The sequence below is a fragment of the Phalacrocorax carbo genome, chromosome 7 (assembly GCF_963921805.1).
Source record: "Phalacrocorax carbo chromosome 7, bPhaCar2.1, whole genome shotgun sequence".
Taxonomy (NCBI): Eukaryota; Metazoa; Chordata; class Aves; order Suliformes; family Phalacrocoracidae; genus Phalacrocorax; species Phalacrocorax carbo.
This window is the reverse complement of record NC_087519.1, coordinates 26,910,283-26,937,761: the sequence shown is the minus strand read 5'-3', so window position 1 is coordinate 26,937,761 and position 27,479 is coordinate 26,910,283. Positions and strand designations below refer to the sequence as shown.

At 43.1% G+C, this 27,479-nt stretch overlaps 2 protein-coding genes across 5 annotated transcripts; one reads left to right on the top strand and one right to left on the bottom strand.

Annotated features, from left to right (window-relative positions):
* Nucleotides 1-73: 73 nt before the first annotated feature.
* On the bottom strand, nucleotides 74-3,216 carry ANAPC13 (anaphase promoting complex subunit 13). The gene is made up of 3 exons (XM_009507832.2): nucleotides 3,081-3,216; nucleotides 2,693-2,818; nucleotides 74-541 (listed from the first exon to the last, which is right to left on the bottom strand). The coding sequence occupies exons 2-3, from the start codon at nucleotides 2,789-2,791 to the stop codon at nucleotides 416-418; spliced, it is 225 nt and encodes a 74-aa protein (XP_009506127.1). The 5' UTR covers nucleotides 2,792-2,818; nucleotides 3,081-3,216; the 3' UTR covers nucleotides 74-415.
* Nucleotides 3,193-27,094, top strand: CEP63 (centrosomal protein 63). 4 transcript variants are annotated; one of them, XM_064457145.1, is made up of 15 exons: nucleotides 3,193-3,279; nucleotides 6,360-6,495; nucleotides 8,218-8,398; nucleotides 10,337-10,432; nucleotides 12,655-12,780; nucleotides 13,644-13,757; nucleotides 16,190-16,426; nucleotides 16,686-16,831; nucleotides 17,648-17,782; nucleotides 18,404-18,518; nucleotides 20,389-20,586; nucleotides 21,034-21,120; nucleotides 23,100-23,305; nucleotides 23,868-24,174; nucleotides 26,565-27,094. In XM_064457145.1, the coding sequence occupies exons 2-15, from the start codon at nucleotides 6,452-6,454 to the stop codon at nucleotides 26,721-26,723; spliced, it is 2,151 nt and encodes a 716-aa protein (XP_064313215.1). In that variant the 5' UTR covers nucleotides 3,193-3,279; nucleotides 6,360-6,451; the 3' UTR covers nucleotides 26,724-27,094. The 4 variants fall into 4 exon arrangements, with proteins under 4 accessions (XP_064313215.1, XP_064313214.1, XP_064313216.1 ...); XM_064457144.1 differs by lacking the exon at nucleotides 3,193-3,279 and adding an exon at nucleotides 3,853-3,971; XM_064457146.1 differs by lacking the exon at nucleotides 3,193-3,279 and adding an exon at nucleotides 3,907-4,159 and having other exon boundaries at nucleotides 16,193-16,426.
* The last annotated feature ends 385 nt before the right edge of the window (nucleotides 27,095-27,479 follow it).

The window sequence follows — 27,479 nt, the reverse complement described above, 5'->3', positions numbered from 1 at the left end:
ATACTTCTTGGAATGTTAGCCTTCAGAGTCAGAAATGATCCCATTGTGAGCTTTAAAACCAATAACAACTGGAGACAGTAAAAACTACTTCTTTTACCTTTTACATAGAAAACATTTAAGATCAGAATTGGCACCAAGTTAAGAACAATTTCAGAGAAGATATGAAATAATTTTACAGAAGAGAAGCATTCTGATATTAACTCTGCGGCATCAGATAGCCATTGTTACTTCACACTCATTATAGAAGGATTTTAAACTGTGTTTGGTCACTGCAAGTAGAACTGTTGTTTGAATCCGAGCCTTTTTCAGAAATGTTTTTTTCTCCTTAGAGAAGCTTGTGACAGCAATGGCCAGCTGAAAAGTAATTTTTTTCTACTGCATTCGTGCATCCACTGCATGAGATCTCACTGATTCACTAGTTGCCCGTGGGTGGAATGTTTTCATGGAGATACTGGAGAGCCAAATCTGTCCACTTCATTTCTTGCTCTTTCACAGACTCAGTTGTGCCACCATTGTCTTGCTCTGGTTCAGGAAGCTCATTCTGAGAACAAAACAGAGGTACAATTCATTCCACACATAATATGCTTGCTAAAAGGAGTGGGTTACTAAGGCTTCATATGGATAAATAAAAAAATCCACAAATGAGACCAGAGGGTGCATCTGAACAATACATATCATGCATACTGATCCACTTAAAAATATTACTAAGCCCAGTTCTGAACAATATTCTTTTCTCATTAATATGGTGCTTAATCTGAAATGTAATTGGTTTTCCAGGACCCTGGGGCCTTGCTGTACACTCAGACTGCACCCGCAGTGAAGGAGAATATATAGCAAATGCAAAATAAGTAAATAATAGTACGACAGTTATTCCATTGCTTGTTTGAACCATGTTTCTTTTGCTGTTGCCAAGAATACAGATATTGTAGCTGTTATTAAGACAACTGTAACATGTTCCTTTCCTATGGTAGGTGAGAAATCCTTCCTCTTTCTACATGCTGAACACAGGTGAGGCTGCACTGCATCAGCAGAAGTCAGAAACCTCTACCAGGTGCAACACAGAGCTGCTCATGACACAGTAAGGAGGAAGCATGGTTTAACTGAGATTTCATTTTCCTTCTTTATGTTATTTGTTCTCTGTGTTGCTGTAGTGGTGCAGTCACACAGAGGATGTGTTATTCTGCCAGCCACCATTTGAATTCCGAGTTCTAGATCTCTGGAAATCCCAGCATGAGTGAAATAAAAATTTTCAGTTTTGAAAACAGCGTATGATTTGAGCCCCTTTGAGTTCATAGGGATCTCTCGAGTGAGTGCTGGATCAGATGCTCAGGACAGGCTCAAATACCACTTTACAGCCATTCTGTTTTCTCCTTTACAATGTGTAAGCCTCCTGTGAATTTGTGCTGTTTTTTTTACATGATCAGAGCCAATCCCATCCCTGGGGATCTTCATATCCACAGCCAGGCCTTTCCTTCTGTTGTTAGTTGGTGAGGCTTCCTGCTCTGAGGCTGCCATCTGTATGTGACTGTAAGTAAGCTCAAGAGATGGCTGTAAGGAAAGAGACAGTAATGTTTGGACACATGGTAAAAGCAAATGTCAGCAAGGAGCTAGTTTATAATATTTGGCCTGCCTAATAAAGGTTATCCCAAGCAAAGGGGGGTTTGGGCTCTCGTATCTGAGAATCACAGTTCTGCAAGATCATTCCCTCAAACCCAAATCTTGGCAGGACAACTTGTGTGCTGTGTACATCGGTTTTGGAGGGGTGTAGCTGCACCTTGCCCTCTCTGAAAAGACAATGGTATAAGGGCTAAAGCTTGAGCCATGTCACTGGCAATTTGGAAACGTCTTTGTGCTAAAAGAAACTAGCAGCCTATCAGTTCCCATGATCTTAGCGTGACTGCTTTGTCAGTGCTAGCCAGGGTAAAGCTTGTGTACCAGAGAGAACAAGGAAAGGTAAATCCTGAGATACCTCTCACTTCCCTGGTGGTTCCCAAACAGCTAACGAAGACATCAGTGGGGGACATCTGAAGCTTCAACTCGGGGACTGGTGGGATCAGAGGTAGCTTTTCCTCAGCAGCATCTCTCTGGCCTTGTAGCTGTACGCTGCCTGAGAAGGTAACTGCCACGCGTTGGATGTGGCGCTACAAGCAAGGGTCCCGCTGCACATGCCAGTTCGTTCACTACTATCCTCGAACTGACAACAGCGACAGTGTTTTTGGAAAAGACTGATTAGGGAGGCATTTGAAAAATGTTCAGCTTCCTTTAATGGAATTTCAGAAAGCGGAAATAAAGCATAACTAAGACTACAACTGTCAGCATGAGACTGATCCTCTCTGTTCTACAAACCAACTGGGAAACCACTTCAAACACTAGTAACACGAAGGGGAAGCACAGGGAGAGGATGATTCTACTTCTCCCTGATGCCAAACCCAGAACTGTGCGATGGGAAGGGCATTCCGGTTCTGAGGAGATATGGCAACTGGTCAGGGGAAGGGGGAGAGAAGCATCCGTGTCCTTGTCTGCACACAGGAATGACTGGCATATAGGACAGAAAAAGCGAGTCAGATCCCTCTGGGGAACCTTTTGTGCAAATTAGCCTCACCACAAGCAATAGTCTCTGTGCCGTTTCTCAGAAGGGGCTGTGGTAAACACACCAGTCTTAACTCAGATTGATAAGTAGCAATTCACCTACCAGAGGGATAGCCACATCCTCATATGGCAATTTATCTTCCCTCCATGCATCATCGATCAAATCCAGGATTCTGCCATCCCTTTGCACTTCGCTGTCCATCGTTGTAGCAGGCAAGTACAGCTAAATCTGTGACACAAAGCACATACTGTTTCTTAACATCCACCCCCCCGACCATGTAGCTGGAGTTTGGACTATAGGCTTGCTCCAGTTTTAGCCCAGTTAAGCTTAAACTTTTCTGGAAAAACCTTGATTTTCCTAATCCACTTTAAAAAGGGTAATGACCACAGGAGAACTGCTTAATCTGGAAAGAACACTATTGAACTGAATTGCAGATTGATGAGTATATAAACTAGCCTATTATTATTTACCTGTGTTTCTAGCTACTGACCTTTAGAAGCCTCTTTTGAATGAGCTGGAGGACCTGGAGCTCTCCTGTCACCTCTACCTCGAACCGTTGCTTATTGTTTGCTGCCTACTCCCGTTCATCCCTGGTGGGTGCTGCAACTCGCCCGCACCTTCCCAAGTCTGCGAAAGAGTCAGAACAAAGGATTTAAGGACGCTGTCAAAACCTGAAGTCCAGGAAAATGGTAAAACAGGAGAAAAATAAGACCTGTCTTCTACCCTCAGCCACTACCATCATTCCAGGGGTTTCTTGTGATGGTTTGATGAGTTCTCTGCCCTCCCTGAGGTGTCACCTCAGAACTCGCCCCCGTGTGACTCCCGCAGGACAGCAGCCGGCAGCAGCGCCCCGATCGTTGCAGGCTACCGATATTTATTTAAAAAACAAGCCAGGCTCGAGACTCCGGGAGGCTGCAGGAGCCACCCGGCCGCGAGCTACACGTCGAACAGGCCTTGCCTTTACACGCAGACCGTGCCGTTCTCCAGCCGCCCCGGCAGCGGCCCCGCCGTGGGTGGAGACAGGCGGGGCACACGGGGACGGCCGCGCTGGGCGTGGGGGACAGCCCCAAGCGCGCCCCGGCCCCGGTAAATCCCGTCCCTCCCGCCGCGCCCTGCCCGCGCCCTACCCTGCCCGCCTCCGGGAGGCGGCCTCGGCGCCGGCAGTGCGCAGGTGCAGGCCCCGCGCAGGCGGGAAGGGAAGGGGAGGCGAGGCGAGGTAAGCCCAGCCCAGCCAAACCCGGCCTGGCCTACCGCCGGCCTCCTGCCAGGCGGGAGGGCGGGCGCTGCCCGCCGTCGGTAACGGTCGCCGGACGTCAGCCCCCGCCGCGGGGTCCGGCCTCCTCGCAGCGACCGGGGCAGGCGTGGGGAGCCCGGAGCGCAGGTCGGCCCCGGGCGGGAGGTCGGGGGCTTCTCTCCAGGGGAGCGGGGCTCGAAGGGCCCTGGGCAGCGGCTCGGCCTGCGGGCGCGGCCGTTCGGCGCCGAGGCTCCCGCTGGGGAGGAATTAAAACCCGGTAGGACGCGGGTGCTCCTTCCGCGGGGCGGCTCTGGAGACGCCGGCGGGGCTTCACGGTGAGCGCTGCTGCTCCAGGTCACTTCTTCCCCCAGCAAAGCACCAGGCCGTTCCCGGCTGGCCCCTGCCCGACCTTAGGACAGGCGGAGCTGGCACGGCGAGCGTGGTTTTACTGGTACTTCTGGTACTTGCTGGAATGCCGGTCGTGTTTTAATGTTCCCTGTACGCTTACGTCCAGCAACGCTTTTAAATTGCATCCTACTGTGTTTTTTAAATGCAAAATAATCTCAGGCTTTTCCCACGGGCAGTATTCTTAAGTCCTCCTCTGTCTTGTCAAACTTTCTCCACTTGACACTGCTGCAATTCATTCTGGAGTTGGGATGCTAAACCTTGTTGATTTTTAAATTTATTTTTTTTTTGCAAATACTTCCTTCAGTTTCAGAAGTGACAGGCCATCTCATTGCTTCAGCTGTAGTTACCAGCAGAGATTGTTTCCTCATATAGCATCTGTGTGGGTCTTTACTCGGTTGGCTCTAACTTGCACATCAAAACTTACAAGCTTGAGAGGTATATAAAACTGGCTAGAGGTGTCTGATTTTAAGGCTCTTCCCCCAAATCTGGGTAAGCTGGCAAGTATGCAGACCTGTTAGATTCAGGTGTCTTACCTTGGGTGCCCTGCTTAAAGCCTAACAGAAGCGGGAGGAGATGCTGCTGGTGGCACTAGAGCTTTCCATGCTGAACTGATCCCAGCTGCTGATAAAGAGTCTGGATTTCTTTTTGAATTTTAGCAGATGTTCTCTGTGGTGGACGGCGAAATCTCTCTGCTACCCACTGAAAATCGATTCTGTGTAGGTGTGATTAGAATGAAACAGAAGAGCTGCTACTGGCTGATCTCTGCTGTTGCCACCTGGAGAACTCTCTTGGAGTGCTGTCAGCAGCTCTGGGGATCTGCTCTCCTCTGCAGCTCTGCCATCAGCAGTTCAGCAAAGATGTGCTGCATACTGATTGAGTTTTGTTAAGCACAGACAGGACCAAAGAGAGACAAAACACTATCAGAATAGGGATGGGATTTCTTTTTCCCTCAGTGGAATATGTATTTTGTGTATGTGAGTAGTTTGAAATACAGCTGAAGTCCCAAGGGCAGGCTTTACTCTCTGGATGGAGTTTTAAAATGCTATGGGAGCAGGATAGAAGCTCTGCTGAAGTGAAAGAGGGCAAAGTTGAGACTGCATTTCTGAAAGTCTCACTTTCTGTGACCTGCTCCCCTTTTCGTTGATTGCTTGATAATGCCATATTAATTTTTGAGGAAAGATGTTGTGAGGATCCATCTCTATATACTTTAGAAAGTAAATGTTTTGGAAACAGAAGATAGTGTGAGTACCTCCACAGGGTGAAACTGAAGTGTAGGTTTGTATCCTCAGGATGAGTTTAACCATTTTTCTCTTAAAGAGCCACAGTTTCATAGAGGAGCCACTGAAATGTATTCTAACTTTCTGGGTGTGGTTCCATGGTAACTTTTTTTTTAATTCCCCATCTTTGCCTTTAACATAAACCTTTCTTGTTTCACAAATATGTGAAACTTCTATGTGTGTGCATACATACATGTGCTCGTGACTTAAAGGATGTAATTTTTGATTAAGACAATGTACTGCTACTGCAAACCTGTGTGACTTATTTTCATAGCTTAGGGCACCAGAGGAATTTTTAAAGAGTTAGTGCTGTCTTAAAAGAAAATTCTTAGAAGCATATGAACTAGCAATGTGTCCTGAATGCAACTGTAATCTATGTAGTCTGTTTAACCTAGTCTGTAATAGAGACCTGGGAGAGATCTGATTTATGGATAGATTCTTGCTACTATTAGCTACAAGTTGCTTATGGTTTTTCTCTGAAGTGAGAAATGCTCCTGTCAGAGGTAGATCTTGGGCTGGCCCGTTTGGAAGTCCCTGCGTGTAGCTGATCCTCTGCAGGGAGATCTGCAACTCCCAGTGTGCTGGGTTCACTTGTTTGCTGAAGTGTGGATTCTCCTTCACTGCTGCTGTTTGAGTTATTCTGTTCATTAGATCACATGATAATATCATCACAATTTGATAGTGCTGAATGTTTGCATTGGGTCTTTTTAATTTTTTTGGTAGAAAGATTTATTTTCCTATATTTGGCTTTTAAGTTCATGAAGGTGACCGTTGTTTTCCTCACCTGCAATTGTGTGCTAATTGTAATTTTTTTACTTCTTTTGTCTGTGGACTTCTGCTCGTTCTGCAGTGGGATGGAGAAATAGCCTTGTTCATACATTGCCATTGGTGACTGCTGCTTCTGTGCACTTCCCTAGCTGATAAAGCCGCCAGGATTTGGTGATGGAGGCTTTGCTGGAAGGAATGCAAAGAAATGGGCAGGGGAGGTATGTATGCAACAGTATACACCAGTTATTCAAAATAGTTTAAGTACGAACCTTCCCTCTTACTCAGAACCACATCCTCTGGTATCAGATAAAGCTTCCGTTGCTTAAATAAGGGCTTTGGAGTTTGTCTACTAGCGCACACAGGTGGACACATACAGTGTGCGGTGACCTTCAGCAGGTGCAGAAGCAAAGTCACTTGGTGAGCTGGCTTTGCGATAATCCCTTGTCAGATATTGTCTTAATTGTTAGAATTTTAATTTTACATCTTCCTGAAAATCTTACATCTTCTTGTTGTTGTTATAAACCCTTCTTATATCAGGAGCAGTAGTAATTAAAGGTGTGAATAAATATTTTTTTATAACAGCCTTGCCTGGTTAATGAGATGTGACTTTGTTATCTCCTTTTATTGAAAACATCTGATTATTCCCTGCTTGTGTTGAAACTGCAGAGTCCCATCCATCTCTGAAGAATCCTTAATGCTCTGTCTTAGGTGAAAGTATCTCGGCTTTTGGATCCCAGAGAGAGACTGTGGTGCCAATAACGGAAAAAAAATGCTTTATGTGTTAAACAAACATGAAGCAAAAGTCACTGGTGCTATTTGCATAGCTGTCTTTGAGAATGTGACTCAGTTTTACTGATGCCACGTCTTCCACAGATAACTGGTTGCAGAAGTCAAGTTTAGACTTAGCTTTATATTAGCAGATGCTGCGAAGGAAATATTCTTGCTCTGCGTAATAGCTGCTAATTTTTCGTTAACTCGCAGGACAGGGTGAACTTCAAATTTAACTGATTTTGGCTCCTTTAAGAAGTATTTCTTTCCCTATAGAAAAACTGCCAAGTTGTGAAGTGTACATATGCTCTGGGGGAACAGAGAAATTTCAATCCCTTAACCTATTGATTTCCATTTCTTCTCAGTGCTTCCTGCTTGACAGGCAAATTAAAGGGGTAAAGATCATCATAGAGTTCACTGCCCTCTAGGGCTATATCTTGCAAGCCTTAATATTGTCCCTGGCTTAGCAGCTTGTGAAGTTTTAGAGGAGTTAGTTGAATTGGCTTCGATAATTACTGCACCAAATTAGAAATTGCAGCATCACTAGGGAGCATGCTGTCCCCAATGGATTGCGGATGTTTTATTCTTCATTATCATGTTGTCATCCAACCCCCTCTACTTAGGGGTTTGTCTGCATTTGTGATAAACTTCTGTTTTCAGGAGCTGATAGCTTGGCTGTAAGATTTCTCTGGTGACTGAAACTTGGTATAAAATACCTCTGTCTGGAGAGCAATTAAGGCAAATACAAAATATGGATAAAACATGCTCTGGTTTACTTAAATAATGCATACCACCGAGACAAAGGGATAAGTGTGTGTAGGTGCTTGTAATGGTTCTCTAAATAGAAGACAAACCCCCTACATTTAAAGTGTGTAGGTCATTTGTTCTCGCTGGGATTTCACAAGTGTTCTTTATTGCTCATTGCCAAATTTAGGTCTCTGCTCAGTGATACGAGCATACCACGTGTGAGGTATTGTCTCAGAGAATGGGAAGAACACATAAGTATTAAGTATATTTCTCTGCCAGCTGGTTTGTGTAGAGTTCAAAGCACTGCATGTGCGGAGCTGGTCCCTTGGTGCAAGTCAGTTTGTTCTGCTGACTTTGTTGGTATGGGACACTGGACCTGTGTTGGGTGGTGCCTTCTTTGTAACTTCAAGCTTTTTCCCTTCCAGCGGTGGGTTCTTGACTTCCTGTGAGGCTGAGCTGCAGGAGCTGATGAAGCAGATCGACATTATGGTGGCTCACAAGAAATCTGAATGGGAAGGACAGACACAGGCTTTGGAAGCTTGCCTGAATGTTCGAGAGCAGGAACTTTCCTCTGCTAGGGCTGCTCTACAGGAAAAATATAAAGAGGTACCACCTCAGGTTCATAGTTTCCTGATTGGTGTCGACCTGTGTGTTTTACATGTTACAAATACAATATAAAGGCTGAACCTGAATTTCAGTTTGACTTTGCATGGACATGTGTTTTGGGTATTGTTTCATCAGTTTTGTTTTTTTTTTTCATGTTTAAAATGCTAAGCCAAAACAAGGGGTTAATTTTAGCAAATAGCTGTGCTGAGTGAAACAGGAGCCTGTCTCATTGGAAGTCAGGAATAGGATTTACAAAGGAGCCTGTTGGAACAAGGTGTCTGACTTATAATTCAATCACAGTCAAGTGATCAGCTCCCTAAGGGTTGGTGGAAGTCCACAGACTGAACTGTCAAGAGTTTCTACAGAGAACCTGGAGATGCTGACTCTGGATACACCAGTAATCGACAGCCCAGCAAAGTGCAGGCATCAGTAGAAATAATGTTTAGTGGTGTAAACTACACCAAGATATTGCTGGGAGACTCTCCAAGGGCTGTTCTATGCAGCTCAGGTTTTGTAGCCTGTAATTAAAGGCCTGGAGGAGGCACACCAAATTTCTGTATCGGAGAAGTATCAGTGAGTGAAGTTTTTGCATAGAATGTGAACCATAAACTTGTGCAAATGAATTGATGTATCTTTTCTTGGATCAGAATAAACCAGCAAGAGTCAGGGTAGCTATATCTTAAGATCTAGCCACATTGACTTTTTCTCAAAGTGTTTAAAATTTGTCCTTACATTTATAGCTGCTGTGTCCTATCTTTCAGCAGACTCTTCGTTACAAATTGTGTTTTAGCAGCTCTCTGAGGAAGTTGCTTTGACTTCTTGAGTTGAAAGCCAGCTGATAACTGTACAAGCAGCTGGGTTTTTTGGGTGCCTGTAGAGCTATACTACAGCTATTCTTACATCCCCAAAATTACCCAAGTACTGCTGTAGCTTTTAGTAATTTGATGCGGAATCTAGTAAAGTAAGGAGAAATGTGACAGGATGTAGCAACAGTGGGTTAAGAACTCTGTAGTTTCTTGTTAATATGGTCAAGTGCTTCTAATGGTCTGCAAGACAAGTTTTGGAATGAATGTCTTTGTTACAGTGTTATTTAAATCTGGAGTCATGCCACAGGATTTTCATTTGCAAGAACTGTCATTTGTATCATACAGGTTAGCATTGTTATTACAAATTGTGTTTTCTCAAGGCGCTTTTGAAATATTTCTTATTACGAAAAGCAAACATTGATTTCAAAGCTGAACTGTAAGCTATTGTGAAAGTCAGTATTGGAGTATATTAATGCTTTTGGTTTACTCATATGAATCTTCCCTGATGATTTCTTCTAATTTTAATCCTGTCTTTTGGACCTGCAGTTAGAAAGATGGCTGCTTTGGGTTGTGGGTGGGAAAAAGATGTGGGGAAAAAAAAGAGGCAAAAATGAGTTGCAGGAGTATTTGAATCAATGTAAGAGAAGCTTTCCCCGTGAGTTTCAAAGCCCCGTTTCTTTCTCTGTCCTGCTTATCTCTGCAGGTTACTTGGAATCTCTGCTTCACCTCAATGTAGTAAGATGACATGGCCATTTTTCTGCAGGTAGATAGATTGAAATCATAATGCATGTTTATGAAGAATTTTATGAAAATGCCAGATAAAAATAGCCTTTTGACACAAGCCAAAACTGTCAGTTTCATCCCAAAAAATGAAAGCCAGAAACTGGCTCAAAACAAGAGGCCAGAACAGAAAGGTCCCAGCCTACCAAAGATTTAGGCATAGACTTAATCTGATTCATAGCGAGTGACCCCATTGAAATGTGCAGTTGTTAACAAAATTAGGATCTTTTAATAGCCATTCACTGTTCCTCCTATAATATATATTTATGAAATGCAAACTAATCCCAGTACCTACTGACAATAAAGTCCACTTCTGTTGTTTTATTTATTTGCTTTTTAACTCTTCATTCAGGTTGGTATGTTGCGTCACCAGGTAGAAGACATGGAAAAATCTAAACATGACATGGTTAGAGAATATGAACAACAGCTGAAGAAATTTCAAGAGGAGGTGAGTTGCAAAAGAGAAGATTGGTTTTTAATTCCCTGTTGATACATGATCTGATAGGTGAAATACTCTGTGTCGTTGCTTTTGTTTGAATGCCATGGTTTTAAAACTTCACATTCTTTTATTATTTATGTTCTTACAAAAAAGAGCATTGAGCATTGACAAAGTAATATTTTTATGCTTCATTAGGCCTGTTTTTATGAGCTTTGGAGGAACTTGGTGGCAAACAGAAAACTGTTGGACCAGAGAAGTGTAGTAAATATATTGGTGCAATTTTCATGTGTTAGACATCTGCGTAAGTTTGCTCCAAAAATGTCCTGTATTGGCCCATCCTAGTCACCATAGTGCTTGTTCTGAAGTTGCCATGGGTACAGGCAGCAGCATTTCACTCCTTCAGCATATCATGAAATTAAAAAAGGGTGGTGGTGTAACTGGCCTTGATTGTATGAGATCAAGAGATGAGAATGGTATGTAGCCTCATCTTCTATTTGCCTCCATTGACCCTGATTTTGTTGGTATTTTCTTCTCTCAAGGTGTATTACTCTAAATACGCTTAATAAAAACTAGGTATACTTAGAAAATATTTTTTGAAAATAATTTCAGAGCTTTCATCTCAAAAAGTTGCTTATTCACCGCAAGGTGGTACATGTGGAATGTCCTGTGGGTGGTATAACAGCATTCCGTGTTTATGGCTTAACTCTGCCTGTCTCCACTTGCTTGTCAGTAGCAGTGAGTTAAATGGTATGAACAGCTAGTAGAGCATTGACCTGTTTTCTCTGGAGGGTTGGGCCAAGTCCACACTCAGTGTAAGCCATAAGTTAAATTAATTTGGTAGTCTCTGCTCTGACAGGAGAAGGCATCTGCCTCATTTAAAACACCTTACTATTCAGTATGACTAACAGTCTTCACTCATGAGATGTTCCCACTGGAATTGTGGATAAGCTGCAAAGCAAAGCTGAGGTGCATTGGCAGATCTGCCTAAATTGCTAAGACGAAAAATAGCGTGTGCATTGTGGCCAGAATTGCAGTGTGTTGGTATTTTGCTCCAATATTCCTCAGTCTTCTGTTCTGAGTAATGTTTGGGGAAATTCTTTCTGTCTCAGTTTACCACTATTACCAGTAAATTACAGGTAGGGTGTCTAACTCACTGAGATTGTTGAAAGAATAAACCTGTAATCTCCTATGTGTGTGTTAATTTACAAACATCTTTTGCCAATAAGCTCGCATATCTGTCTATTCCCATTGAACGTGCCTAAGTACTTCGCTGACTCAGGGCTCTGGAGAACCTTTTATGACCAGTGCACGAGGTCTTGATTCAGATGTTTTTTCTTCTCATGGTCCTTCTGTTCATTCATGGGCTTAGCTTTCTCCATCAGTAAAGTGGGAATGATGACTTCTCAAATTTATGTGGCTGTTTGGAAACTTTGTATTTAATAGTTGAGTTGGGGGGAGCTCATCAGATGGAAAATTCCATGCAAGTTGCAAGCAATTATTTGCACAGAGGGTCATTTAAATGTCAGGAGTTTTTTTCCTCATTCCTGATTCTGATACGATTTTAGCATTCTAGCAGTAGGCGTAGGAGTGATATTTTCTGTTGGCATTCTCCACGCATTGTGAAATACATAGTGTATCTAAGCAGAAAATGACAGATGAAGTAGTGTTGATGTTATGTATGATGGCAATTCTCAAATCTTCCTTCTCCCACTAAGCAGAAGAGTTCCAGTTCCCACCTGAGCTTCACAAGTGTATTTTAATCACATAAGAAACTGTACCTCTGTGTAGGACTGCTCCCCACCCTGTGTGTGGTGTGACGTACCCCTCTGTATGAAGAGATCAACCCCAGGTACTGCCTGCTATTACTGTGGCTGGGAGCCACCTGTAGAGAGAGGGGTATCATGCTCTTGGTGCATTAACAGCGACATGTAAACCCCTGTCTTACCAATATTTTAGTCATGTTTTAATAGCAGTAAGACAGAGGTCTAATTAAAGCTGCTGATGTCATGACTTCAGTGGCATCTTGCTACTCATACAACTCGGCATATTTTGCAATCCTGTTGGTATAATAGGCTCATTATACAAACAGAAGTCTTCACTTGCAAGCTGTGTGGCCTTGATTAGGGGAATTGTTTGTGTGAAGGCATTTTGTGTTCCTTCTTTCAAAGTGCTGTTTAATTCTTGCCTTTGGGCCTTGAACAAAGTTGTCTCTTTCACTGAGTTCCTTGCAGTTGTCCAGGCTGAGGAGGAGCTATGAGAAGCTGCAGAAGAAGCAACTAAGAGAAACTAGAGAAGAAGCTAACAAGAGACAAGGGGAGGACCGGTTTGAAATGAGCCGACTGACCAGGAAGCTGGAGGTATGTAGTGAAAAAGGAAACGCTAGTCAGAGGTTGTATGTATTAACTGACTTTCTGGGCTTCACTGATGAAAGAATAGTGAGCTAGGAAGCAGACTATGAATCATGCTTAAAGTACTCTCCAAGTATAACTCTTCTCAACTGCTTGTGTAATAAAGGCAATTTCCTGCGCTGGGGCCTCTGAATACACAGGATAAACTATGCTGCTGTTCTTATTCTTAGACTAAATAAAAGGAAGAACGTGCTGGAAGGGTAATTAATTGTGTGAATGAAATGAATTTGAGTGTGTTGAGGTTGTCATCTCACTTCTTTGAGGAGGAGGGAGCTACATGTCAATGTAGCTTTTTGCTCATCTTTTAATCTTTCTGCTATGCTGAGCTCAACCACACTCAGTTTTCTTCTACTGTACCCTGAAGATGTGGCTGAGAAACACATCTGACTAATGTAGTGTCCAATTTCTGGAGCAGAGATTAGCATTAAAATTCTGTAGTTTGTACTTGCCATCTTAAGTGATTTCAATAGCAGCATGTTCTGGAAGCTAGAGACAGTCTGAATTGTTAAACCTCTGACAGCAAATCCATGAAGCTAGCCATGAATCTGTTAGCACTTAACATTTGTAAACAGCAATAATTGACACTGACGTTTTAACCCAGGAGGGAAAGAAATACAGCAAGCACAGTATGTGAGGGGTTTTATACTGCTGAGTTGGTGCATCAAATGACTGGCTAATGGTTTCCCTGCTGTGGGGAAAGGTGCATGAGGATATGATGGAGAGAAATAGCAAACATTGATATGAACTAGAAGGGGGCCTTCTTGTCAACTGCATGGATGTACTGCTCCAAGCCACCCCTGCTGTCCTTGTAGGAGTTTCGTCAAAAATCACTTGACTGGGAGAAGCAGCGCTTGCTTTACCAGCAGCAGGTGGCATCGCTGGAAGCACAGAGGAAGGCTTTGGCTGAGCAGTCTGAGCTCATTCAGGTACAATTAATATGTGCTGAAAGTTCGTGTTTTGTGGCAGCAGGTGGGAGGGGAGGGAGGGGGGAAAAGGGGGAGACTAATGAAATCTCTCAGGCTTGAATCCATTTTAGGTTACCATTCAAATGGCTTTTATTGTCCCAACGGAATAAGGTTTACTTTTATAAGTGCTGTATGGAAAAAAGATCTGGAGTCTGTCAACAGAGTTGAGATAAACCTTGTACGGCTCTCCCTGCCAGCCCTCCATCTCTCCAATTAGTAGAGAAGATAGTAGGATGAAGCTTTCCCTAGGTGACAGAGACCGCAGCATAATACACTTTAAAATAGCTGCTGCATCATGTCATCTAGTTCAAAGCTGTGTACCTGCCAGTAGCTAAATATGTACCTTGTAGGTCTAGCTCAGGGGATGATGTTGGAAAATAGTCTTCCCCTATGAGAGATACTTTGGCAAAGTACTGAAGTAACAGCAGTTTTCAGCCCTCCCTCCCCTTTTGCTTTTTTTTTTTTCTTTAAAGTCTCTTAAAGGCAACAAGTAGTGGGGCTGCTGTTCCTGAAAAGCTAATGGTTCAGTGACGTAGTAGTGCTGCAGCAGAGCAAGATGAATTGACCTAGAGCACAGCTGTGAAGTCACACTGACACAATCACAGCAGACACTGATAAGAAGCTCTTGCTGGGGACTTTGCATTTAATGGGCTCCTGAGTTGCTCTTGAGTGGAAGCTCCTGCAAGGAGGAAGCTTGTGATGACAGGATTGAAGCTGGCTCTGACAGGGGCTTTGTGAGAGGCTGACACTAGTAGATCTACAAATGCAGAGAGAGTAGTTGAGCAGAAGGTCTAGCTGCTCTGCTGTCTTTGTGTCATTGATAGCTCAATTGTCTGAGAACAGATGTGTCCTTGGAGTGCAGGCTGGTATACTGGAGTGCGGAGGAACTCTTCTTACTGTGCAGCACAAAACCAGGAATTTGGGGAGATTTTTCCAAAGCGGTGTAGATGAGTTAGGTGCATATGTACTGTGAACAGACTGCCTGAATCCTCAATTTCTTTGAAAAGCCTAGCATGAAAGTGCTAATTTTTTGCCTTGGATGTTTCTATGCATTTTATGTGCTTGGTTGTTTTTCTGGTGCAAGGTCAAGCTGAGATCTGTGACAATGGAGTACTTCCCCTTTCTCTTCTTTCAGCTGGCTTCCCCTCATATCTTTCAGTGCAGCTTAGGGAAGCTTGGCATTCTTACCCAGTGATGAGCACCTTCCTGTAACACCTGCAGCCCTTAAAGTCAACCGGTGAAACTTGGAATTCCGTGCTGTCCTGCATGTTCTGTGGCTGGAAATAAGAGATAGCTTAAATGTTTTCTTAATGCAGAAACAAATGTTCAGGTAGTCGGGTACTCTGGTTTCTTGGGTGGAGAGAGGCTGTGCTTTAAACTCTTGCACCCCTGATTACCTTTTCTGTCATAACTATTCAAATAATGAAAAGACTGTAATCAAAATTATACCATAGTCTTCCAAATGCATAGTTTGTATAGTTTTCTAAGTTATAAGGCATTATGTGTGAGGTGATAAATCAAGGCATGTGGTGATTCTGAAGCTGGCAGGAATTGCTACTCTTAGAAATCAGGACTAAAGGACTACTCAAGTATTTTGTTTCAGCTTTTAAAAATTATAAGGTACTATACAAAAAGGGAATATATGAGGTGAGTATTCTTAGAAGCTTGTATGAGAGCTGGCTTGTTAAATTTCACCAGCTAGATGCACGGAAAGAAGTGCTATGAAATAAAATATTATGCCTATAAATAATACAGCATGTGTTGTTTGATAGTCACATGTTCCTTAACTTTTTTGTTGTCCATTAAAACAATGAAACATTCAAAATGAGCATTCTCACAAGCTGTTACAACCCGGTATTTACTGCATAAAGCAAAACATAATTGACTGTTACACCCAGTTCAGCTTTTGATCTGTTTTGGTGATTGGGGTTTCTTTATTGTGCACCAAGTGCTGCTTTCTGTTCTGCTGTGGAATTAACGATTGGGTAATCTCTAGTTTGTGTATGGTATTTGCAAACCTTACATGCCACTGTTTCTCCTGGTCTAGCCTTAGGTTAATGAGCAAAAAATGGTAGGCAGCTTTGTTCTTAGACAGTTCATGCTCGGACAACTTGAGTGATTTGAGATCCTCTTTTCCCAGATTCTCTTTGAACCCTTTTTGGAATCAGAAGGCCCCCTCATTTTTTTCTTTATTTTTTTTTAATTTTTTTAATTCTGTTTGCCTTCTCATTGTGTAACCCTGGAACAATACTTGCCCTAATTCCCTGAAAGGTGGTGTTGCTTTCTTTGAGAATGTGACTTGTTACGCAAAGAAATCAGCTGTAGTTTTGAATGTAGTTTTGATACACTGTTTTTTTTATAATTTAGCTTTAATGCAAACCAATTGCTCTTAGCAGACTCAGCTTGCCAATCGGAAGCAGATTCTGGAGTCAGTGGAGTTGGCTAGTCAATCGGAAATCCAGCACTTAACCAGCAAGCTGGAGAGGGCCAATGATGCTATCTGTGCCAATGAGTTGGAGGTGGAGAGGCTTAACATGAGAGTGGATGACCTGACTGAAAACAATCGGATGATTCTGGAAGATCAGCAAAGAGTTCAAGAAGAATTGAGGCAATCCAAGAAAATATTAGAGGTCAGTTGAGGAACTGTAAGGAAACTGAATATAAAGCAGTGCTTGTGAGAAGCTGCAGGAAGGTTCTTCATCCCAGAGCTCTCCTCTCTTTTTAGAGCCTTTGTAAAGTTCCTGATTGGCCTCAAAGCTGGCTTTGTACCCATGTGGTGCTCTGTAGTATTTGCAAGTGTTCCTTAAAAATCTGATCAACCTCTCATTGCCTTACAACAAACTGATTTGTTCCATCTTGCAACAGTTGTTCCTTCTCCCCACCGCACAGGTGCTACAGGATGAGAAGATGGAACTTAGAGCCACCTTGCAGTCTCAGGAAGATTTCATTGAAAGCTCCAAGCTGCACCAGGAACAGTTACAGAAAGAGCTGGCCAGGGTGACTGAAACTCTTCACACGAAAGAACTCCTTGTCAGGTAGCATCTGTTCCTCATTGGTACTTACGCTCTTGAATCCAGATCTATGTTCCAGGTTCTCCCACTGAGGATGGTAGAAGCATTTTCATACAGCTGGATCTATATTGGTTGATATATTGAATGGTAGGCTGTAGTTTCTCACAAGTGCTGTGCGTCCTTGCAGCATTTGACAAATTGCATGGCTTTTGAAATCAACTGATGCTCAGTGAAGAGTGTGGAAGGAATCAGCTTTCTACTCAGCTAGGTTTCTGGAGGCAACACAGGCCTTTTGAGCTTTTCAGCTTCCTCCCCCCCTACCCTGAGGCATTTTCAGTCAAGTGCTGGAGGCCTTTCAGGGTTTGATACTGTGCTTATTAATGTAGGTGAAAGTTCTCACCAGTTTAATGATGTCAGATTAGGGTCTTGGTAAAGTAAGTACATATGTGACAAAATTATCTTGGCCTTCCCCTTCTGCACTGGCAACATGCAAAAGCTATAGGGTTCCGATGGCCATGTCAAAAGGTTTTGGTGTATGTTACCTAACAGCCACACCGTTCCTTGCAAACTGTGTCTGCTAATGGCAGGGAGACTCTCTGGATCAGGGAGGCCAACATCAAAATAGGATGTAGTCTTTTTTTAAATCAGCCTGAACTCAAACCGGGGGCTGTCATCCAGATGGTATGTTTGCTTATTCATAATGCACATAGGTGTCACCTAGTGTTAGCTTTTGTGTATTTTTCAGAGAATTCTAAGAAGATAGCGGTTATGGTCCCAGTGTATTAGTGGACTCAGACATGACATTTCTGTGCTGAGATTGAAGTTCATGTTTCTGCTTAGGGCCTTGGAGGAACGCTTGCAAGAGAAACAGTTGTCTTCTCCGGGGCTGGAGCTGGAGCATATACTACTGCAGCTGGATGTTGCCCAGAAGAAGGAACAGCACTTACAGACAGAAGTGACTCATCTTGAGAACAGGTAGCCAATTGCTTGCTTCTGGATGTGGAATGAAACTTGGATAATAATATAATGCCTGATATATTGTATTCATCAAGTTAACCAGTCCCACTGATTTTGTAGGCTTATTTTAAATGTCAAAGCACTGAAGAAATCAAATGCTATTCATTTTGCAGTTTAATAGTGAGACTGTTTTGCTAATTGTTTGGCTGCTTTTCACTGCACACTGTGGGTGTTTTTCAGTGTTTCAGCTTGCTTAGCACCTTCATTGGTAATAGGTTAAGGAGTCTTTGTTAGTCAGTTGGTAAGAAACAGATCGAGACCTTACTGTGAAATAAGAATTATAAACAAGTCTTCCTCTCTGAGTTTGTGTTTTTCAGACTAATGTTTTCATGGGAAGTTTGTAATCTTAGAATGGTAAAGCAACAAACAAGAAACAGCTCTTATCAGTTAGATCAGCTTCCTGATCTCTTTTGAAATTATTTTGGTAAACAAAACCAAAGGATTGGTAAGGAACTTCTAGGTTGGGAGTCCAGTTTCTGTTATGACGGACATAGGAGACTGCTTGGAAGATCAAAGTTTCTCTGACCATGTCTTCTTCCGTGGGGTATTCTAATCTGTAGTTTTACATTTGGCACACAGCCTGGTGTCTTCAAATGCAAGGTGTGTACAGCTGCGTGAAGAGTTGGATGAGAATATCAAAGAGCTGCAGTCAATGGAAGAACACCATACTGAGTCAAAGGCAGAAATTAAAAAGGTAATGTTGCTTTGTTCCTGGAGAGTGGGAAAGGCACTTGTGGAGTCAGCTGTTCCTGTGTGTCATGTGCCTCAGCAGAGACTGCAGTGTACGGTTAGCAAAGCTCCAAACGGGGTCAACGGCCCATTGTGGAGGCAGCGATATGCAGAAGGGTAAGGAGCAGATCTGACAAAGGAGGAGTTGAGAGGATGGGTTTGCAGGTTTCTATACATGGCCATGTGGTTTACTTTATGAACATGTTAGGCCTACCCCTACATCACACTGTACTTCTCTACAGTATGGAGATACTTGAACTAGTGCTGGAGGGGCAAACAGGCAAAGGAATTAAGGCCTGGAATGCTGAGTTTAAGCCTAATACAGGCTCCCAACAGGATGAAGAACAGGGATGGAATGGGTTTGGCTGTAATATGTCCTACCACACTTGAGACAGGGCTTCAAATATGTTTTAATCCATATGTGAATAAGGGAGTTTTATTTCAGACTTGATACCTACACATGAACCAGGGTCTGGAAGAGGCGGAGCAGCTGATCTCTATGAGAAGATCACCCTAGTGCTCTGTGCACCCAGGGGAGGCCAGGCCTCCAAAAGGCTTGACTTCTAATAATGGTCTAGATTGGCTGGTGTGAGAGCTTTCAGTGGTGTGTAGTTAGAGTAGTAGCCTTATTGGACTTGAGTGAAAACCTCACTTCTGTGAGAATCTTTTATCCTCTGTTGTGAACCTACAGAGGTGCCGATCTTGCCAGAGATGCATGCTTGGTTACACATCTAAACAGCCACACAATAAACGAATCTCCTACAGGCTGCTGGGGAGGAAAGAGATTTATTGCGGTTGTTTCTATTTTATATACTTGGGAGGCATTAAGGTGACATGGAGATAAATCACCATATGTGTAGTATTTACATGGTTAGGCAGAGATCATCTGGTTCAATTTTCTAAAATGCTTGTAATTCTCAGAAAAATGCTGGAGTTTTGGGTAGCTAATATTTCTGGCTAATGGAACGGAATACTAGGGACAAAATTATGCTATGTTGTTGTTCTATTTTGTCACTGAAAAAATATACAGTGTGCCTACCAGAATATTGTATGCAATTCAGGTCTGCCATCTCAAAAAGGATTGAATAAAATAAAGTATGGAAAAAGATGACCAAAAGGATGGAGTGTTTTTTATACAAGGAATAGATGAATGGAATAGGATTTACCAAATTGGAAGAGAGAGAAATAAGGTTGAACATACTAAAAATAAAATAATGCCTGTCATGTGGAAAGTAAATAGGGAATGATTATTCTCTCATAGCTCTGGGACTAGTGACCATCAAATGGAGACAGGAAAACAAAGAGGTATATTCTTACCCTGTGCATAGCTAGCCTGTGGAAGTTTGCTATGGGTAGCTTTAGGTGCTCCAAGCTACTATTGATTCAGAAGAATTAGGACAAATTAGTGGAAGAAAAGTCGGGCTAGAGCTATTTAAAGATACCGTCTCTGCCTCAGGAAGGCAGAGTGGCAAATTGCAAGGTTGTATTATGAAAGTGTTACTGTACTTGCCCAGTCATGGTAAACCTTTGTGTATCTGTTGTTAGTCACAAGGTAGAATAGTGAGCTAAAGAGACCGATTTGATCAATTATGGGTCTCCTTGAGTATTCCACAGCATAACTTATGTCTTGTCCCAGTTGGTAGTTTATGGTGTGGAAAAGGATTGGGATGAGGTGGTATTCAATCAAGAAGGACAAGCATGCACAGAGGGCTTGTTACGTAGAGCTTTTTGTTTTCCAATACTTAGATTTCACATCACCATGTGCAATTCTTTTTGCTTTTTTGCTGAAACATCTTTTAAAAGTTTGTGGGTGGTGTGTGCATATCTTCCTCCAGCTGAAAGAGCAGCTCTCTCAAGCTGAACAGACTCACAGCAGTGAGCTAGAAGGGATGAAAAGGGAAATCTCCAGGTTGACACAAGAGTTACACCAGCGGGACATCACAATTGCATCTGCAAGTGGCTCCACATCTGACCTAGAACAACGGCTGAGAACAGAGATTGAAAGAGCAGAGAGGAAAGCGGTGGAGCACAGGGTAAAAAAAAAGGCGCAAGACACTTATGCTGTCTCTTTAAGGGATCTGAAGGTGTGGAATACCACCCTAATTTTAGCTATGTTAGTATTTTCATTCTCTCTTCAGCCTTTGAACCTTTTGTTCAACTTTGAGACCCTTCTGATAAAATTTTCTAATTTGTGGTGTTCACTGAATCTTGCTGCTTCTTTTCAAACCTGTAACTGGCAGTCCCACAGAATTCTTTGAGATCACTCATGTTAACTAGGCCTGGGTGATGACATCTTTGAAAACTGAAGTAAATGACTGCATGGTTGTTTGTATGGCCTTCTCTCCAGGGTCCCTGCAGAACTAATGGCCCAAACGTTACTTGGTACTCCTGCTTGAATTGAGGGTGGAAAATGCCCATAGAATGTTGTGGGGCTTGTGTTGTGTTCTTTTTTTCTCAGCTTGTTTGCTTTTATCACCTAGGTAATTCTGGTCCAGCTGGAAACCTTGAGGCTGGAAAACCGTCATCTCTCAGAGATGCTAGAAAAAACGGAGTGCAGTATGCTAGAGGTATGCATTAGGGAACGGAAATGGGAAGGGGCTAGTGTTGTGTGTGTCCCTTACCTGGGAACAGCAATAGCCTTTTCCCAGGCCTCTCAAAATGCTTGGTAGAGTTCAGTGAACATAAAACCCAAGCAAAAGGGGTAATTTGTGAGGAGATAAGGCCCAGAAATACTGAACATCTTGTTCAGTCACAGAGTAGTGAGAACTACGCAAAAAAACCTCTCATCTCAGTTTCTTCTCCATGGGGTCTGGCCCATGGTGTTTAGTACATTTTGTTACATTTCCATTTTATGCCAGTTTACCTCAAATCTCTGATTCTAAATCTCTGATGTCCTTTTGAGCTGTCTTTGAGCTGTAAGTGCTGTGGTCCTTGCAATTTCTGTGGCGAGAGCATGTTCCCCTCCTGCTGCGAGCTGTCCAGCAGGGGTATCCCTTGCACCCCACAGGCAGCTTGCAGCCTGGGAATATGGGCTGGATGCCTTGGGGCAACGAGATGGGATGGGGCACTGTGGTGGGCTCCTGCAGTACTTTTGAGGCTCAGTGAGGGCAGCTTGTCCAGAAGGGAGAAGGGGAGTCTGTGTGGAAGAGGCGTGGTCTTGGCAGGAATAATACCTTGAAGGTGGTTCATTTTAGTACGTGTGTAGGAAGAAATGGCTAGTTTACAAGTTGTCTCGCATAAACCAGAATGGACGCCTCACAGGGCACACAGACTGGATTCGGACAGCTGAAAACCTAATGGGACTATATCATCAGAGCTTTTATCCTGTCAGATCTGTGGGAAGGAAATACTTAGCTCTTTATTAGTTTGGGGTGATTGTCAAATGTGCCAAGTTCTTGGGAAAGTGTTGAACAGAAGCTTGTGGCTGGTGAGACAGACAAAAAACAAAGCTTTCTGGAGGGTTGATTTGAGACTGAAATGACCGAACGCCCGTTACTTTCTGGTTGAAGTGCCTCGTGGGCTTTTGCCTGCCTGACTTACAAAATACTTGATAGTGAAGTGCAAAGCAAGAAACCTGTTTGTTTTTTGGTTGTTTTATTTATTTATTTTAAAAACCCCACAAAACTCCACAGCCCCATGGCACAGGAGCTACTGATCTTTGCCAGGTTCTGGAAAGCCCTTAGATACAGCAGTGATGAGAATGAATTAAGCATCCAAATTTAAGAGAATTGGCAAAAAGAAAGTGGGAATGGCACAGGAGTAGAAACAGTGGGAATGATATCCACCTGGCCTAGTAAGGAGAAGATGGGAGAAGCAAGTTGTTCAGAATTTCAAAAAGAAAAAAAATTTGTTTCAGTGCAAGTTTCTAAAGGGCTGTGGGTCATCCCAGGTGGGGAGGCATATTCACAGCCTTTTGTAATTGTTACCATAGTCCTTCGCTAATTAGAGTGAGGGGATCTAGAAGTGTTCTTGCAAACAGCTTTGGTAGATCACATAGAAGGTAGTTTCTCAGTGAGAATGATTACTTCTCATCAACAGCCAAGCCACTGGGGTATGTGTTTCTTCACACCTGTATGAAGTATCTGGCAGAGCGTGCAATGCTCATGCCTGGAGAGTTGCTTGGACTGGGGTGCCACCTGAGTGTTCCCAGCTTTGTCTGAGAGGCTTGCATCTTAATGGAGATAAGTGAGGGAATCCTAGAATATATAGCTGGAGGAGAACTTGAGGTCATGTAGTCTTTCTCATTCTCCCAAGGCCAGAGGCGGATACATGTGAACTATTCTTGGTCGATATTTTCTTCTTTTCAAAAGCATCCAATGATGAGAGAGACTTCCTTTCCTAGGCAAATCAGCACAGCTTGTCTGCATGCTGACACAATAAGGCATATATAATTGATTTGCTCTTATGAAAGCCTTGAAAATTTTTCCAGTCAATATTGGGATTAGAGGATATGCCTTAAGGAATTACTTGCCAGCCTTTGCTCTGGATTTGACTATGGCGTCTGGCAAATCAGAAGTTTTGACTTTAGCCTGTCTCTGTCTATTAGGGAAAAGATGTCACCCTAAGAGCACTCAGAGAAGACTATGCTATTGAACTAAATAAATTAAAATCTGAGAACCAGCAATTGCAGAAGGATCTGGCAGAGGCCAGAGCAAAACTGGAGCTCGCTCGGCAGGTCTGCCAGGATGAACCTGAGGGCACTGCTCAGCAGATGCAAGACAAAGAGCCTGAGGCCACGGATATGCATTACAGGTGAGTGTTGTGTGACCCCAAGGATGCTGCTTCCTTATTATGAAGGAGAACAGAAGGCGTGGGGATGTGTGGGTTTTTAATGACATACTTTATGTATAGTATCTATCTCTAGCACATAGTACGTATGGGAAAACACAAAGGACTGTTTTGGAATCTGCTTTTATGCTCTAAGTAGTGCAATAGCTTTTAGTCCCAGCTGGTTTGCATTCTGCAAAGCCAGCTAGTATTTGACTGTCTTTTGACTGTCTTTGCCTTTTTCTTTGATTGAGATGCAGTATGTGCTCTTTTTGGTGAAGGCATTAGATCTGGCCCAGGTGGCTGTGCTCCTCGTTTTTGCAGTACTAGGATGTGCAGACTGTAGGTTTCCTATCTACAATAGCAGAATGAGAGACAATTCCATAGAGCCTGGATGTGCATCTGGAAGTCCTATGGAAATGAGCTGGTTTGGATTGCCAGGGCTATTCGTAACCTATATGTTGTTATCTCTGCACAAGTTCTTGCTGAAGTTCAGCTGCTAAGGGGCAAACTGTCACACAGTTATATGTTCAAACCTGCCTTCCAGGACAGCTTGGGAAGCACAGAACAGACATGATGAACAAGCAGAGAGAATACATCACGAGCCTGATGGTACTATTCAGCATCATCGAGGGGAGCCCCAGAGATGGGGGACGGCTGAAAAGGGAACTGTGACCCCTGAGACGGGTGAGCTACCCACCCAGACCAGCGGGAAGAGCTGCATGGATTCACTTACTTTGGGTGCCTTGCTGGGAACGGATTCTTTGCTCCATGTGCTAGATGGAAACAAAGAGTCTGCAGATGAAACATCTAAGCAGTCCATCTCAAATGATCAGAGAGAATCTGTGCCTTTGGTAAGCAGTTATGTAGAAGCTGGTTGCTATTCAACAGCTGAGGGTATAGTTGGGTTCTCATCTGGCAAAAGGAGACAGATTTTTGAGTGTATGGTCTGGCTGCATGGTGTGTATGATTCTTTTAGGCATACATCAAATGGTAAAAGAGGAAAAACCACTGCTGGATGGTTAATATTTTGACAATGGGAGCCATATGGTTATTCTTCAGAACTCTTTGGAGAAGGGCTTTGTGTTTGGTTAATTCCAGAAGCTTTTGTGGTTCTCTCTACACTGGTGCTGTACATTGGTGTGTTTGGTGAACTGCTGCTGTCACATCAGAATTCTGCTTCAGCAGGCTTGGGTCTGTAGTAGGGGCTCAGAGCGGATGTAGAGTGCTAAGTATTTCAACATACAGTTTCTGGGTGAATCGGAAAGCTGGTGCTGCACATCTATATTCACTGTAATGCACAGGGTGAGCGTGACATCTCTGAACGGGACTGCAGTAGTCAGCACACTGAACTTAAAGCCACTTGTGCTAGCTGCTAGGAAACCCTGAAATTGGTGCTTCACTGCACAAGGGGACGCTATTATTTTTCCCAGTCACTGGTCACACTTTTTTAGTAGGCAGCAGTGTTGATGTTTTCTCTGTCCACTTACCTCAGCCCAAGATACAGGAAACTTGGACTCAATCACTTCTACCTTTGGTGTTTAAGACCATATGTCCCAGTAGCCACTGTAATCATCAGGCTGTAGAGTGACCTGAACAAGGAGGGGAATGGAAGAAGGGCACTGAGGGTAATTGTCATACCCTGGGTCAGAAGGGACTATAGTAGTTCAGGGAGGGCAGAATCCTGAGTGCTGATCCTTGTTCCAGGTGTGTTGTCACTAGCAGTCTTTGGAGTATTTTCTCCTCTGGTTGTGTGTTGTTACCAGTGACAACTGCCATTTTTATTTTGTGGGGAGCCCAGAGAAGAGTCTCTAAGGCTGATGCACAAATAAGTAGAGGCTTGTCAGGTTTGTAGATTTTGATGAGGTTTACTACCAAGAATAGGTCTTGATTGTTTCAAGACTGAAGTAGTTTGCGAGCATGTCCAGAAGACAAATGTTGGGAGCTTAGGGAGCTGTAATATTCTTAATGGAAACTCTTCAGACTGCAGGACTGGAGCTGAAGTGCGAACAGTTCCATTTCAGGGTCTGAGAAGCTCTAGGGCTTGATGTTTAGTAGAAGAGAATGTGCTGGGTTTTGTTCTGAAAGGTAGAAAGATGATTTCTAAGGAAATGCAAATATTTGCTTATTATCTACAGCCTTTTTTTTTCTGTTTTCCTTTGTTCCTGCCCAGAAAACCGTGAGACTCCAGGATTTGGAAATAGCCAGTTACATTCTCTTGCCAAGACACTGAGACAAGTTTCCAGTAATGGAAAGCAGCCCCTTAGGAACTCTATCATTCACCTGCCAGCCCCTGTGCAGGAGGCTTCTCTTAATCAACTCATAAATTAAGCCTAGTTTACAATGTTATTTTTGTAAGTTAAGAACTTGTGGATAAGTGTTGGGAATAGCAGGAATAGTTCTTGACTGTAAGGGAAAAAAATCTGGGGTAGTTAATTGACCGTTGCTAGCTGAACTGAAGTGACGTTCACTGAGCGATGGGGGATGTTTGGCCTGTACTTCCTCTGTAAGATTGTAGCAGGAACAAATTATTTCAGGGAAGCAGGGGAGGTATATAAAGGAAAGCAGAGCTATCCCCAGTGCTGATCCAGTCTGGCAGTTCTTTCCCTCCTGTGGAACCCATATTCTGGGGTGAATCTACTCCGTGAGATTTTTATGAAGACAAGGAGTAAGATGTAGACCTTAAATGGGAGGCAGGACTTACACACCCAGGACAAAACCCTTGGTATTTTGTAGTGGCCTTCTCTAGAGTTATACTATGATTGGATGTGCCATGTCATTCCCTCGTTTGAAGTGGAGAGGCTGGTAATTGAAGTGAAACTCCCGTTCCCATAAGTAAACAATCAATGTCCTATTGATACCTCTGGGGTCTGGGTTCCACCTGTGAAGTGCAACAGTTATTTAGGCACATGGGGAGCTTGTTTCTGTTCAGCTCTAGTCCCCCAGTGCCTTAGAGATGGACACTACTGGAATGGAGAAGTTGTGTGTGCGCCGAAGTACTGATTTTTCTCCCTGCAGTTTTGGTAAAGGCTTGGGAGGTTTTCACTGTTGATTGGAGACTGCCGAGAGGAACTTTTACCTATGACACAAGCGTGAGAGCTGAGTGCTTAGTCTGTCCAGTAAGACAGAAGTGACACAAGAGCCCTTTTAGAAGCATATTTAGTTGTGTGGTTTGCAGATCAGTAGTGTTTCTGACTGAAACTCAGAATGAAAGAATACCTGATATGCCTTTGTTTCCTTTTAGTGCCCCTTGCCTACAGCTTCAGTTGGATCGATAGCTGCAAGATACTTGGAAGAGGAAGAACTGAGATCCCATCACATTCTGGAGTGCCTAAATGCTCACATTGAAGAACTGAAAAAAGAGAGTCAAAAGATAGTGAGACAATTTGGACACCAGGAATAATGTTTCTTATTGAATTGCAATGCTGGCTTACTTACATGGTTCCAAACTGTGACTCTGGAGGTACCTATAAACTACTTGCCACTGGAGCTTGAAGGAGAGGCTGAACGAGCAGGATGGATATTGAGGAAAGGAAACTCTCTCTACCATGTTTCATTTTGTGGTGTAATACCCTCCAATGCTTTAGCCAGCTTGCTCTAGGTCAGAAAGCTGCATCAGAGGTATGTGTGAGTGCGCAAACACATATGGTTATGGTGTTTTTTAGAAGCAAACCATTTGCCAATTTTAATATAGAGTATTTTAAGTATATTTTGTACATGTAAAAGCATTGAAATAAAACAAAATGGAAAACCATCTTTTCTTGTTCAAACAAATATACAGAGTAAATGTCTTGTGGCTTATTTTGCGTTCTCATCAGGAACTTTGATCAACACCTTTTCCATCCTTTCCTTCCCAGAGTAGCTATGTCCTTCATGGAAAAAGGAACATAATTGCTCTTTCCTTTAGGCCACCTTTATTTTTTCCAGTTAATTTTCCCTTAATGAAGCTTAATATTTCCTGGTTCTTGCAACTTCTGCCCTTTACTGTTTGTATAGTATCTGGTGTCTTTATCTTGCCTTGCACATTGCTTGAAGTACTGCAGAATAGCTGAGGAATGAATGGCTGAATTCGGATTGTAGTCACAGCTCTTACAAAAAGAGTAGTAGTTGGAGCTGGAAATGAAATTGTATGGGAGGAGAACCCACAAACAAGTGAGAT